Source organism: Eleutherodactylus coqui, chromosome 1 (assembly GCF_035609145.1).
Source record: "Eleutherodactylus coqui strain aEleCoq1 chromosome 1, aEleCoq1.hap1, whole genome shotgun sequence".
In the NCBI taxonomy this organism is placed as follows: domain Eukaryota; kingdom Metazoa; phylum Chordata; class Amphibia; order Anura; family Eleutherodactylidae; genus Eleutherodactylus; species Eleutherodactylus coqui.
This window is the reverse complement of record NC_089837.1, coordinates 133,827,507-133,840,665: the sequence shown is the minus strand read 5'-3', so window position 1 is coordinate 133,840,665 and position 13,159 is coordinate 133,827,507. Positions and strand designations below refer to the sequence as shown.

At 38.6% G+C, this 13,159-nt stretch overlaps 1 protein-coding gene across 1 annotated transcript; it reads left to right on the top strand.

Annotated features, from left to right (window-relative positions):
- Nucleotides 1-4,032: 4,032 nt before the first annotated feature.
- On the top strand, nt 4,033-8,575 carry SLITRK3 (SLIT and NTRK like family member 3). Its single transcript, XM_066589977.1, has 2 exons — nt 4,033-4,111; nt 5,424-8,575. The coding sequence occupies exon 2, from the start codon at nt 5,443-5,445 to the stop codon at nt 8,092-8,094; it is 2,652 nt and encodes an 883-aa protein (XP_066446074.1). The 5' UTR covers nt 4,033-4,111; nt 5,424-5,442; the 3' UTR covers nt 8,095-8,575.
- The last annotated feature ends 4,584 nt before the right edge of the window (nt 8,576-13,159 follow it).

Genomic DNA, 13,159 nt, shown 5'->3' with positions numbered 1-13,159 from the left:
ACAAGGAGATAAGGAAGGATTATTTAATCACATGTATATATATATATGAATTTAGAGATCCTGTGTCAAACAGGAACACCACGCACCACAGTACATGACTCCACAATATGTTAAGAGGTAATCTTTGTCCCTTTAAATGTTGTCTAATCTGTGATGTTCAGTTGTTTAAGCAATAACACCACTAACAATAACAATTTCCACGATAATAAAATAAAGTGTCTTGCTGAAAATAAGCCTTGGTTGTGTTTATTCTCTGGTCTGATATTAATACACTATGTCCAATTTGTTCCATTTGCATTAAAGCTCATTGAACTAGCTACACTGATTGCATGTCACAATACCACTCTAGGTAATGCTTTAAGTATTGTGATAACATAAAAAATAGATTCCACTACAGCTCTCTGGCACAATCATGTTTTCAGACTTCAGACACAAAGCAGCTTGGAAGTAACATGCTGCAAGTCGTGAGAATCAACCTAGGTGTTTGCATTGTGGGTATAAGGAGAGAGGATAGACTGGTTAACTGATTAGCATATACTTTGAGTGGCATAGGTGGCACAATAGACACTGCAGGCTGCAGTATTGCTCGCAGAAATCCATTAGTTAAGAAAATATTTGATTGTGAATTCCTATAGAAATTAGCTTTTTCTGCATAATGTGCAAAATTATTACCCTATAATGGAAAAGTTTGAGAAACAATCCAACTCTTCATTCATCTTATTTTGTTTACTTGTGTATTAGTCAAGAATGTTCTGATTTTCTATCTTCCTCACCCAATGTCACCAGGGTGTCCTTGAGTCAAGTTATATCAGTGCCACCTGACAGGGTGCACTGCTGATATTTAAATACCTGAAGAAACCCATTTGGGCTCTTGCCACAATGTTACAATCTAAACAATTGTTCTCAAGACTTCCCAGAAAGAGATCTCTTAAGAATGCGACACAAACAATCACATTGCCATGAAGTGCCATTTTCAATGGAAATCCATTCCTCTTTTCGAAGATGCCTCCATTGAACCCTTCTTCACCCTCCCTACCATTCCTGCAGCAAGCAGTGCAGAATTGTTACCTGACAAATCCCTCTCCATGCTTGATGATAGTAATTTTTAGCTTTGTGATTTAACTGCACAACCTGAATGGGCATGGCAGGCTTTAGCATATAATCACAAAGGTCATTTGCCTTCTATAATTTTACAGACTGCATGCTGCTGGAACAGAACAGAGATGTGACTGCCCTTGCATAGGGTCTCTGCCATATAGCGTTACACTATGCAAAGAGCCTGCAGAAGATTGGACTATGAACAAATCACATTTTACTGCTAGCCTCTGCATAGACCATTTCCACTTTGGCATCTGATCAAACAGAAGCACAAATCAGAACCTACTGTGAAAGTAGAAGCCTAGTGAAGTCACTACTGGGAACTTGGTACAACAACACTGCACCCTTGGACATGTGAGGATCCTCAATCCCAGTGTCCTTTGCCATGTAATTGTAAGCCTGCTATCGCTATGCTTAAAAATCGTGGATCTAGTCATCACATCGAATGCCAATAGTTACAACCTAAGGGCTCCACCTATGACAACACCTATATATAGCATGGCAATGTTCAGTCCATACATAGAGGACTAATGTACTCTTATACCATCGTGCACAGTCAATGCTTGTGAGAAGAAATTATGATTGGCACTATACTCTGGAGAACCAGGTATAGAATACCTTAGCATGAAATCCCTAAGCAAAATGACAAACTCAACTCTGCTACATATCTCCATATGTTGTTTTTTTTCTGAAGTCATTGATAGGTAGATGTTTTCGAATTAGACATTTCCTGTCCTATTTCCTATTACCCTATCCCATTGCTACACATTACATGACATAACAAGAAAGATGAATTATACAGACTGTAGTTGTGCATGCTCTAGAAACTGCTACTCAGTAGTTTGTGCTCTGCTATGCTACTATGTAACATTACTACAGTACATAATTGCCTAGAGACAACTGTTAAAGCCACTCCTACACATATCTATATACATACATGCATCCCACATACACACACTCTTCATTGCATATGGTGTATACCCATACAGTGAATCATCAGTGCATATGCGGAATTTCTATTTTAGTCTAATGATTTTAACATGATGCATAACTCGAGCTTTATTAATATTTTAAGCTTTCTTATGATCTTGTAATTAGTACAGTAGTCCAGCATGCACAGCAAATGCGAGTGCATAACAGAAGAATGGCATATACGAGCATAGGTGATACATTAATTATACATATATACATATATTTGCACTGATAATGACACTGATATAAGCCATCAATATCGATTAAACAGAACTTTCTTTGGCACTAAAATGACACTTAAGAGCATCATTCACCCATATGATATCATGCAGTGTGCAATGACTCGGTGCCCCCCCCCCCCCCCCATCAAATAAATACCTGCTTCACCATTTCGGATACAGCTGACACCATCTTCCTTCTCTTCATTCAGTCAAATTGAATCCCCTGTCACAGTCATGGAACAATTGGTGCCAGGTTTGGAAAGAAACGTGACATTGCTCTCTGAAGGAATCTTCCTTTAAATCCCAGATGATGATTGAATTGACACTTAAGGCATGCAGCATGTAAGACTTACAAAATTTAAGGCAGGAAAGAATATTATAATGAGAAGCGATAGTAAAGATGATTATACAGCCTGGATTGCCATATGGAGCTGCTCTAAGAACCCGAAATGTTAGTACAGTTATTGCCATTTTTGGAAGAAAAACAGAAGGCAACTGGTTGCTAACACCAAAATTAGTGTATATTTCATCATTGCGGGGGTGTAGGAATTTTAGGACTGGAGTGTAGATTTCATGATTTATCAGTATGCTTTTACAAGATGTGTTTGCTCTAAAGTGACAGTCTGAGTGCAGTTTTTGGACTAGTGACGAGTTAATCACTGTCCAGTAAGAGAATCAGTCCCAATTCTTGTGCATCTCAAATCTGGCAAATCGATTCCCTCATCTCACATAGATAAGCATAGTTAGAAATTGCCTTCTACATTGATTCTGCAAGATGAGAATCAGCCAGATATGTTGCAAAGCTCAAAGCTGTCACATCAGTTCTACTATCTCTATCCTGACGCCTGCCTCTATATCATGGTATTGTGTAAAACTGTACATATGTATTATGAAAGAGCGATGATCACCCGGGATACCCCGCACACCCACAAAAAAATGCCTGGGCTTCCCAATGCTCGCTCACGTCATAAACCCAGGCGCTCCCCCTCCGCTTTCATCTGCTCTCCTTCTTCCAGCTTCTTTCCACGATGCTAAAGGAAAAGAAAGATAGACATAGACACAAACAAAAAGATAGGCTCAACTGGAGAAATATAAAAGCAAAGATAATGAGGTGTAAGGAATCCGGGAAATGAGATTGTTAGATGTGACGTGAAGCTTTCTACTCACAATAGAAAGGAGCGAGAAAAAAGTGAGGAGGCATTGGAGGAGACAGGTGAAGACAGGGAGGCAGAGGTAGAAGCAGTGTGAAGATGCTTGACTATGATCGACTCTCCCAATTATCGGTTGTCAGCAAGGGAGGGGTGCAATAGGGGCGAAAAAAAAAAAAAAAAGAAGCCAACAAACGGGAAAAGCCATAGAAGAGGTTGAAAGAGAATAAATAGGAGGTAGACAATTGAAGCAGTGGTGTGAAGATTGTTGGATTTGTGTCAAATTTCCAATGATCTGTTGCCTACGACTGGGGGAGGAGGAGGAGGAGGATAGAGGGGTGAGGAAAAGAAAAAGATAGAGAGGGGGGAGACGAAAAGAGAGGGCGAGTGAGAAAGACCTCAGCAGGCAATGTTGGACAGAGAGGCTGCAGATTCCTAGCTGGCTCCATTGAGCATACTGAGAGGCAGATCTGCATGTTGAAGCAACCCATTGAAAACACAGAGCAGCTCACAGCACACTGCACATTGCACATTCCCAGCACGTCCCTAGCTCATTTTTTTTTCTTTTTGCCTCAGACTCAGTAGGAGCAGATAGGAAGAGAAAGACAGAGAGAGGGAGAGCCAGCAATCCTTAAACTCAGCCTGGATGTGCTAAAATTCACCTGCAAACTGGTAAGTACATCATTGCATTCAATCTCTAGCTACTCTTGTTTGTCAGCGACCTCCAATGTGATATATATCTTGCAGAGATATTTATATATATACATAGATTTGCAGATGGGAGCACTGCTGCTGATGCTGCTGTTGCTGCTGCTGCAATATAACCCTCGGTCTTTCTCCCTCCTATGCTATTTCAAGCAATCTATTTACTGCCTGGATTGCTTAACCAGAAGCTCTGCTTCTTTCTTCTCTGTCATTCTAGATGTGGATATAGTAGATATTTTGAAGTTGATTGTAATTATTGCAATCTCTCCATTGAATGCACATCACACAGGAAATGCAGTAGGATGCAGGTGCAGTGGACCAGATCTTATAGTAGTTCATGCAGCAATGTATATATTTGGGATGGTGTTAAGAAGAGGTAGACTGAGTACAACGAATCGGTGATTTCTTTATTTGGTTTGATATCGAGAGTTTCAGCCAAGTCTGTTCCCTCACTTTTGTACTCTGAAAATGTATAGGTATTTTGCCTGTGAACATCTCTGAGCTAGCTTCACGGGTTGGTCTGTGGTGCTGAAACCTCAGTCCCAGAGCAAGGAAGGCAGAGCATTTAAATCATGGATCATCCCAGACTTAGCTGCATTTTGCTGTCAGCTCCCCCTTAGATTGGGAGATCATGTGGGCATGTGGTGTGGGCAGATTAATTATCTGTACATTCTTTTATCTATTAATGGGTGTTTAAGGCATGGAATATCCCTGGTATTAATTTCTTCTTTCTCTGGTTGGAATCAGCAAATCAATCACATCAAATGTCCACACAGACATTTTGCAGGGATCAACAATGAAGATTTTGTCCTTATTCCAGATAAACTCTTTGGGATGAAATGCATGCATTAATCTTCTATTCCTCGAATTGAGCATTATGTATATTTATCTAGGTACTTAGGTAGAGGAGGAGATACTGATGCTATTTCTGTCATTATTACTGCTGCCTGTGACTCATGAAAAATATAAGGTTCGATATTTATATGTCACTGGTTCTATTAATCTATTTGCGTATATATGCAAAGCACCGTGCTTAATATGGTATGTATATTTAGGGACGGTCTTATCAAGTGGCAATTATGTAATACAGTGCATTAAAGCAAATTGCATTGCATAATTGCAGATTTACACGTTAATGTTACAGTGTCACAAAAACTATTGTCTATATTTCATGATCAAACTGAAAGAATTGCTTTAAATTGTGCTACGGTGCTTCGAGCCAGCATACATGTCTAGAAAAGCTCAATAATGTCAAATCTCTATTTTCTTTGTTTTTCAGCTTTTCTTACAGATCAAAAATGAAACCATCTCCAGCAGAAACCCGTCTAAATGGACGTATATTGTGGATAATTCTTTTAAGCACAATTGCTCTCGCATGGACTACACCAATTCCCTTGATTGAGGATTCAGAGGAAATAGACGAACCATGCTTTGATCCTTGTTACTGTGAAGTGAAAGAGAGCCTTTTCCACATTTATTGTGAAAATAAAGGATTTACAAATATTAGCCAGATTTCAGAGTCCTGGTCTCGACCCTTTAAACTGTACCTTCAGAGAAATTTGATGAGAAAATTGTACACCAACAGTTTTCTTCATTTGAACAATGCCGTGTCTATTAATCTCGGGAACAATGCATTGCAGGACATTCAGGCAGGAGCCTTTAATGGTTTGAAAGTTCTGAAGAGGCTTTACTTGCACGAAAACAAACTTGACATTTTTAGAAATGACACTTTTATGGGGCTGGAAAGCTTGGAGTATCTACAAGCAGACTATAATGTAATTAAAAGGATTGAGAGTGGGGCCTTTAGAAATCTAAATAAGCTGAGGGTATTAATTCTCAATGATAACCACATCCCCTTGCTTCCAACAAATTTATTCAAGTCTGTGTCTCTAACACACTTGGACTTGCGTGGAAACCGATTAAAGATCCTTTCTTACAGAGGTATGTTGGATCATATAGGCAGAAGTATTATGGAAATTCAGCTAGCTGAGAATCCTTGGAACTGTACTTGTGAGATTGTGCAGTTGAAAAGCTGGCTGGAACGTATTCCTTATACCGTGCTGGTTGGGGACATTACATGTGAAAGCCCCTTTCACTTTCATGGCAAAGATCTAAGGGATATAAAACGAGGTAAACTTTGCCCCTTGTTATCAGAAAGTGAGGTTGAGGCGAGTCTGGGTATACCCCAGCTACCTTCAAGCAGAGAAAACACATGGCCTACTAAGCCATCATCTATGTTGTCATCCTTTCATGTCACTGCTTCTTCTGTGGAGTACAAGACATCAAATAAGCAACCCACTACTACCAAGCAGCCCAGAGCTCCAAAACCTCCACCGACACCAAGAGGCCTTTATCCGGGCCCAAATCAACCTCCTATAGCTGGCTACCAGACTAGACCACCCATACCAATTATCTGCCCAACCGGATGTTCTTGCAGTTTGCATATCAATGATTTGGGTTTGACTGTAAACTGTAAAGAGAAAGGAATCCACAATATTTCCGAACTGCTGCCTAGACCTCTCAATGCTAAGAAGCTTTACTTGAGTGGTAACTTAATACAGAAAATCTATAGGTCTGATTTTTGGAATTTTTCTTCTTTGGATTTATTGCACCTTGGAAACAACCGAATATCTTACGTCCAGGAAGGAGCCTTTATCAATCTCCCTAGTTTGAAAAGCCTGTATTTGAATGGGAATGACATTGAAAGGCTGACGCCTGGCATGTTCAGGGGTTTACAAAGTTTGAATTATTTATATTTTGAGTATAACATGATAAGGGAGATCCAGCCTGCTGCTTTCAGTCTAATGCCAAATCTGAAGTTGCTGTTTCTCAATGACAATCTGCTGAGAACACTCCCAACCGATGCTTTTGCAGGCACTTCACTGGCAAGGCTAAATCTTAGAAACAACCACTTTCTTTACCTTCCTGTGGCTGGAGTCCTGGAGCACCTTAATGCCATCGTGCAGATTGACTTGAAGCAGAACCCATGGGATTGTTCCTGTGACATCGTTCCTCTTAAACAGTGGATAGACACCATCAGCTCCGTCATTGTGGTTGGTGAGGTGTTGTGTACAAGCCCTGAAAATCTGACAAACAAGGATCTAAAGTCAATAGAAATGGAAGTGTTGTGTCCAGAGATGCTGCATGCTACCATTTCTTCAGCTTTTCCTGGAAACATGGTGCCCACAACCTCTTCAGTGCTTGATTACAGCACACCAGGGGGTGCCATTCCACTTTCAGTCCTCATCCTCAGTCTCCTAATACTCTTCTTCTCTGCTGTTTTTGTGGCTGCAGGCCTTTTTGCTTTTGTGCTGAGAAGGCGCAAGAAATTGCCTTTCAGAAAAAGACAAGAGGTTGATTTGACTGGCATCCAAATGCAGTGTAGAATTTTTGAGGATAGACCGAACAATTCCCCAGAGAAGGCTCCTGGCCATGTGTATGACTACATCCCACATCCAGTAACCCAGATGTGTAACAATCCCATCTACAAACCTAGAGAGGAAGAGATGGGGGACGAATTTTCAGAAACAAAAGAAAATAACACAAATTATAGGACCTTAATAGAAAAAGAGAAAGAGTGGACCATGGCAGTGTCAAATTCTCAGCTTAATACTATAGTTACTGTCAATCAAAGTGGGGAAGTACCAAGTTTTCATGAGAATGGGGTAATCTTTCCTGGCATAATTGACCGGGAACGGCCAGCCCCCACGGTGGGGTTTGTGGACTGCATTTATGGCACAGTACCTAAATTAAAGGAGCTACACGTACACCCGCCTGGCATGCAATACCCTGATTTACAGCAGGATGCCAGATTAAAAGAAACCCTACTTTTCTCAGCTGGAAAGGGGTTTTCAGACCAAACCCAAAGTGAATACCTCGAGTTAAGGGCCAAACTCCAAACCAAGCCGGATTACCTCGAAGTCCTGGAAAAAAATACTTATAGATTCTAATATTGTATAATTTCATAGCGCCCAAAAAAACGCATGATTCAAGATGATACCGTTATGCTCCCCAAATTCTTTTGGAGGAAGGGCCATACTCTAATCATAATTAATTGAAGTGCCTTCGCAGACTTTTGCCAGCAATGTTATCAATCATTATTTTTTATATAGGAATCTAAGAAACTTGACTGTGCCATGTAAGGTATGGGGATGTTTGTACTGATCCTGATAAATAATTCCACGTGTCCTTTTTTGGCAGTAACTTAAACCTTTTCAATTGAGGGTTTTTGGGGGGAGGGGGGATAGGATGGCATTGTGGCTTCCTAATACAAAGAAATGCCCATGGCACAGTTCCTGTAAATTGATGCAGTTTGCTGCATGCCTGAAAAAAAAAAAAAACTGCAAAGGGGTTAATGCTCGAATGTTCTCACTCAAACACTAATGCTCATCCACTTTCTTTTATCTACAATTCAGCATCCAACAACCTGGATTCACTGCAAAGCATCATGGTTTAATGTATATTTGATTTATTTCATTTTGCAATGCAGAAAAGTAATGTACATGAGACAGCTAGGGATCAACATCTTTGTGAATTCATGATGATGCCAGGATATTTTTCTGCAGCTCTTTGCAAGTTATTTAGCAATGCTACTGGGTACGTATCACTAACAGCTTTGTAGGAAGCACTTTTAATGTCTTCTCCCTCCCCCCCTCTCTTACTCTTTAGCCTATCCCATACACAAAGATTTTACAAAATGTGCATATATTTATTCTGTAATTTCAGTGAATATTAATTGTAAAGGTAATGTTTAATCAATGTATAGTGATTATGCGTCTGGTATAGCTTTCCTAATAAAATAATTTAAAACAGTACATACATATACCAATATATACAGATAAAAGGCTTTATGATCGGATTTAGCTATGCCCAGCCTAATTTATGTCCATCTGTCAAAGATGTTACCATGCTGACTAACATTGATCACTATTTCATTGCAATCAGTGCATGATATAGAGGTAAAACCCATGAGAAGAAGACACCTGCTTTGATACAGTTTAGTTATCCTGGACATCCATAGCACTTTAGAGTCTTTTACTGATTCCTCAGTAGTAAAAGGATAAATAATTAACAGTCCTCTGGATAATGCTAGATTCAATTCTAGGAGAATTGGAAGTAAAATATTACTTACCAGGGTAGAACCATTTAATTTATTTGTCTCTGTTGAAAAATGACTGCCCTGCTATATACTCCCTGTAGTCGATTATCTGGGGATCACCACAGTGCATTTCGGAGCTATTCTGGATGGATACAATGTACACAATACAGTATATGTGTTCTTCGAGGTATAGGTTCCATATATAGCACAATGAAAATTGAACCTTATATATATAAAGTATAAATAAATCTATGAGAATATATTTAAATATATATATAACAGGGGCCATAAATCCCTGAGTTGAACCCAAAGAAAATCTAATTCCAGAACTGGTTTGTTTTTAAAGCCAGAGATAAAATAAAATGCATTCATATATTTGAACAGCAGGGGGAGCTTTAGTCTAACTATTGCACATTCTGAACAGCACCTGGTTCTTGGCTTTAGAGCTGTGTATTATTCCTGTATTGCGGCCATTCCTGGATCTGTTCTCCTCTGCTTCATTTCCTGTCTAATTTAAGTCTCTAATGAAATCATTACTGTACATTGAATGTAAAACCGTCAGATGTCACTAATGCCTTACATAAATATGGGGAAAATTAACAGAGAATGTGAAAAAAAGTATAGCTTGTCATGTTTTGGTTTTGCTGCATAACCATCCGCCGTGTAATTCACATAACACATTGCTTTATGTTGTTGTAATGTTCTACTAGATTGCATATATGCACGTTTCGGTACTGTATGTATCTATGTCTATACTTGGTACATACATTGCTTCATTGGTATCGTTTTACTTCCTTTTTATCTTATCACAATTCCTGCTCTTTATAGTTTGCAAAGTAAGCATCTTCATCTGTATCGTCATCGTTATCATTACCATCATCACCATGCAATGTCAATGACATCATTGCTGAGGGTGTATAGTAGTATATAGGGGGTTCTTCACTTAATTGCACATGCTGTATTGAAAGCTATAATCTGCTCAGTGAGTTTATGTGGTCACCACAATTGTATCATAGCATACCATTATACAGCAGTATGGTGCAGCTGGCATAGATTTGGAACTCAGGGTCAACATTTAGCACTGTTACTATAAACCATTCCTCCTGAAGTTATTCCTGGGGGGTTCTAGTCCAGCAACACTCTAAAGCTGAGCACCAGGGGGAGGTTTTGTTTATTGACAGCTGAGGTCCTGGCGGTTGCCCATCAATATTCTTGCACATTTTATTGAAACATCTCCCTCCTCATTAACAATGCACTTTTCTTGATTTAATTCCATTTTAATTATCTTCCCTCTTTTTTTTTTGTTCCAATGGCTGGAATCATTTTGCTTAGCAATACATTGGTTATGTTCAAAAAAGTCCAATATTCACTCTATAGTGCTTATGACTGCATTGAACACTACTATATCTAGGCAGCATGTGCATATTTAAAAAAAAAAATCAAAATGCAAGGCCAAACACTTCTTACAACAGTAGTCCATAAACTCCATGCATGCATTACTTCACTGTATTTCTTTTCTTGTTACACTTTTATGTGCAATCCCTAGTGTTACTGGTGCTGTAAACATTTTAAACCGAGTGGTCATCATAATCCATAAAGTACAATACAAAGTTATGTTTATATATTTTGTTAAAAAAAAACAAACAAACAAGAAATCAAAACAAATGCAACAAAAAAAAAGAAGAAAAAAAACAGAAAAATAAGAAAACACTCCCCCACCCCCACAAAAAATTAGAAAAAAAAAGAGAGATAAAGCAAGAAATTCTTTACTTGGATAAAGGGACTCTTTCCAGCCCTGGACGGTGCGGAATTCTATTTATTCAGTGGAAATAAATTTATTCTTTGAGAATGGAAATTTTATATTAAAGGAGATACTTTTTGGCTTACATTTTGTTTTTATTTTCTTATGTAGGAAAGTGTTTCTTTGTGCTACAAATTTGATGCTGCATTTGTGGCTTTTGTGTGTGCGTGCGATGTCTGTGGGGGAGGGCAGGGGGCGTTGATGTGCTCAGATTTTCATTTTGTCTGTTGCAACATTTTGGGATTGCTCTGACTGGGAGCTGTAGCAGCAGACAGAGCAATCACTGTCTTATTTATCTCACTATGAAGAGTTCACATTTTCTACTGATCAATAATGAATGCACAAGCCTTATCTTTTTAAACTGATACGACTAGCACCAGTCATGATAAATGACAATATTAATACTGAATTCTGGCATCGTATTGCACAAATGCTGACATGTAGATTGATATGTCAAAGCAAAGATTTCCCAATACACTTGTTAAAAAGGTACCGCTATCGATTCAAATTTTGTTATGGTTCCCGAGATTTCTTTTCGATCATTTGGTTGACCATAATGATGAACAGTTCACAGGCCATCTTTCTCTCATCAACAAGTCCTACCTATTACTAGACATAGAAATGAATTGATGCTCCCACCAGTTCAATAACTTGCTGCTGTTGTTTGCTCATTTGGTATAGCTGCAATTGTAATTGATGAAAATTTGCATAAGTCACTATTCCTGTGTAACTAGCAATCTGTTCTTGAGGGGAACTTGTCTTTTAGTTATCGGCAGATGTCTTAGGGAAGGTACATAAGCTGACACTGATTCCCAGGAGGAACGTCTGAAGAACTTGAGGAAATACCCTTCCCCTTAGTAGTGCTGGCCGGAGTTAACCACAGTGTGGAATTGGCAACACAAAGCTTCATCGGAAATCATTGATTTCAATGGAATGCTTGCAAAAGAAATGCTGTGTAGGATATTCCAAGGGGTAGAGGTGTTTTACCAAGTACACGTTGATGGACTCCCATCTTCTCTATGACATCTGCAATAACTAAGTGAAGAATTTCCCCTTTGGATTGTGAATTATTTTAGACCATTCCACATGAATTTTATATCCAGGAATTTTCCCATATGTTTCCCTACATTTTCATAAATGGTAGTAAAAGTTTACATTTGTCCCATTTATATTAGTGGGATATCAATGCACTATGCAGTTCCAGTATTTTGAGTTGTGTTAAGAGACAGATTTATCTGCATGCTTCTATCATTCATATCATAATGCCTTACAAGTTTTGTTTCACTGCTTGTCTATCAAAGTCAATGCTACAAGCCGGTTGGTTAATGTATTATATTATTTATATGTCCATACCGTGCAAGGATTAGCATTGCATTTGTAAATTGCATTTTGGAGAAAGTACTTGGGTATTTTCTTGACGACTATAAATAATGCTCTAACTATTCCCCACTGTGTCTGACACGGAACTGAGCAACGTTACTGTTTATCACAAATACTTGGTCATATGCCTCTTAATGAACTTGTCATACATGTCTTAATAAATCCTGCAATGAGGTTTTGTTACCGGCATAAAGTGTAAAAATATATTTATACAAGAAAAGGTCAATGGAATATCCAGGAGAACAAATAAACATTTTAATTATTGACAATGGGTTCACATTAGTCGATTATCATTTTGTATATTTACTGCTGATATTTTTCTTCTCTTTTCTCTTAATCTAAAGTCTCTGGTGTTATCTACAATCGCAGTAAAATGTGTCTTATTGTGCCTTGTAAGCGGATGGGCGAGAGGCTGACTGTAATATTCTCCAACAGGTGCACAGATAGGAAGGACAGAAAGGTATTTGCCTCATAGTCATTGTCTTATCTAACCCCGTTTTAGATATATTTCTGTACAGATTTGTATATGCTCTTCTCACGAGCTGCACCATTGATGTTTTCTACTTTATGTATACCAGGGTTTGACTAAAGAAATCTTTGTATATTTACTAAAACTTGGAGTAAACGACATATTTCTATCTGAGAGAAAGCTCTGCACAAAGTTTTACTACATATTTTTGGATGAAAGTTGTTGATCGTTGATTTATCATTTGCATCTGTCACTTAGGGCGGCTTC

Excerpts from the sequence above, each read along its gene's own strand:
- SLITRK3 (XM_066589977.1), top strand. The coding sequence starts at position 5,443 with ATGAAACCATCTCCAGCAGAAACCCGTCTAAATGGACGTATATTGTGG.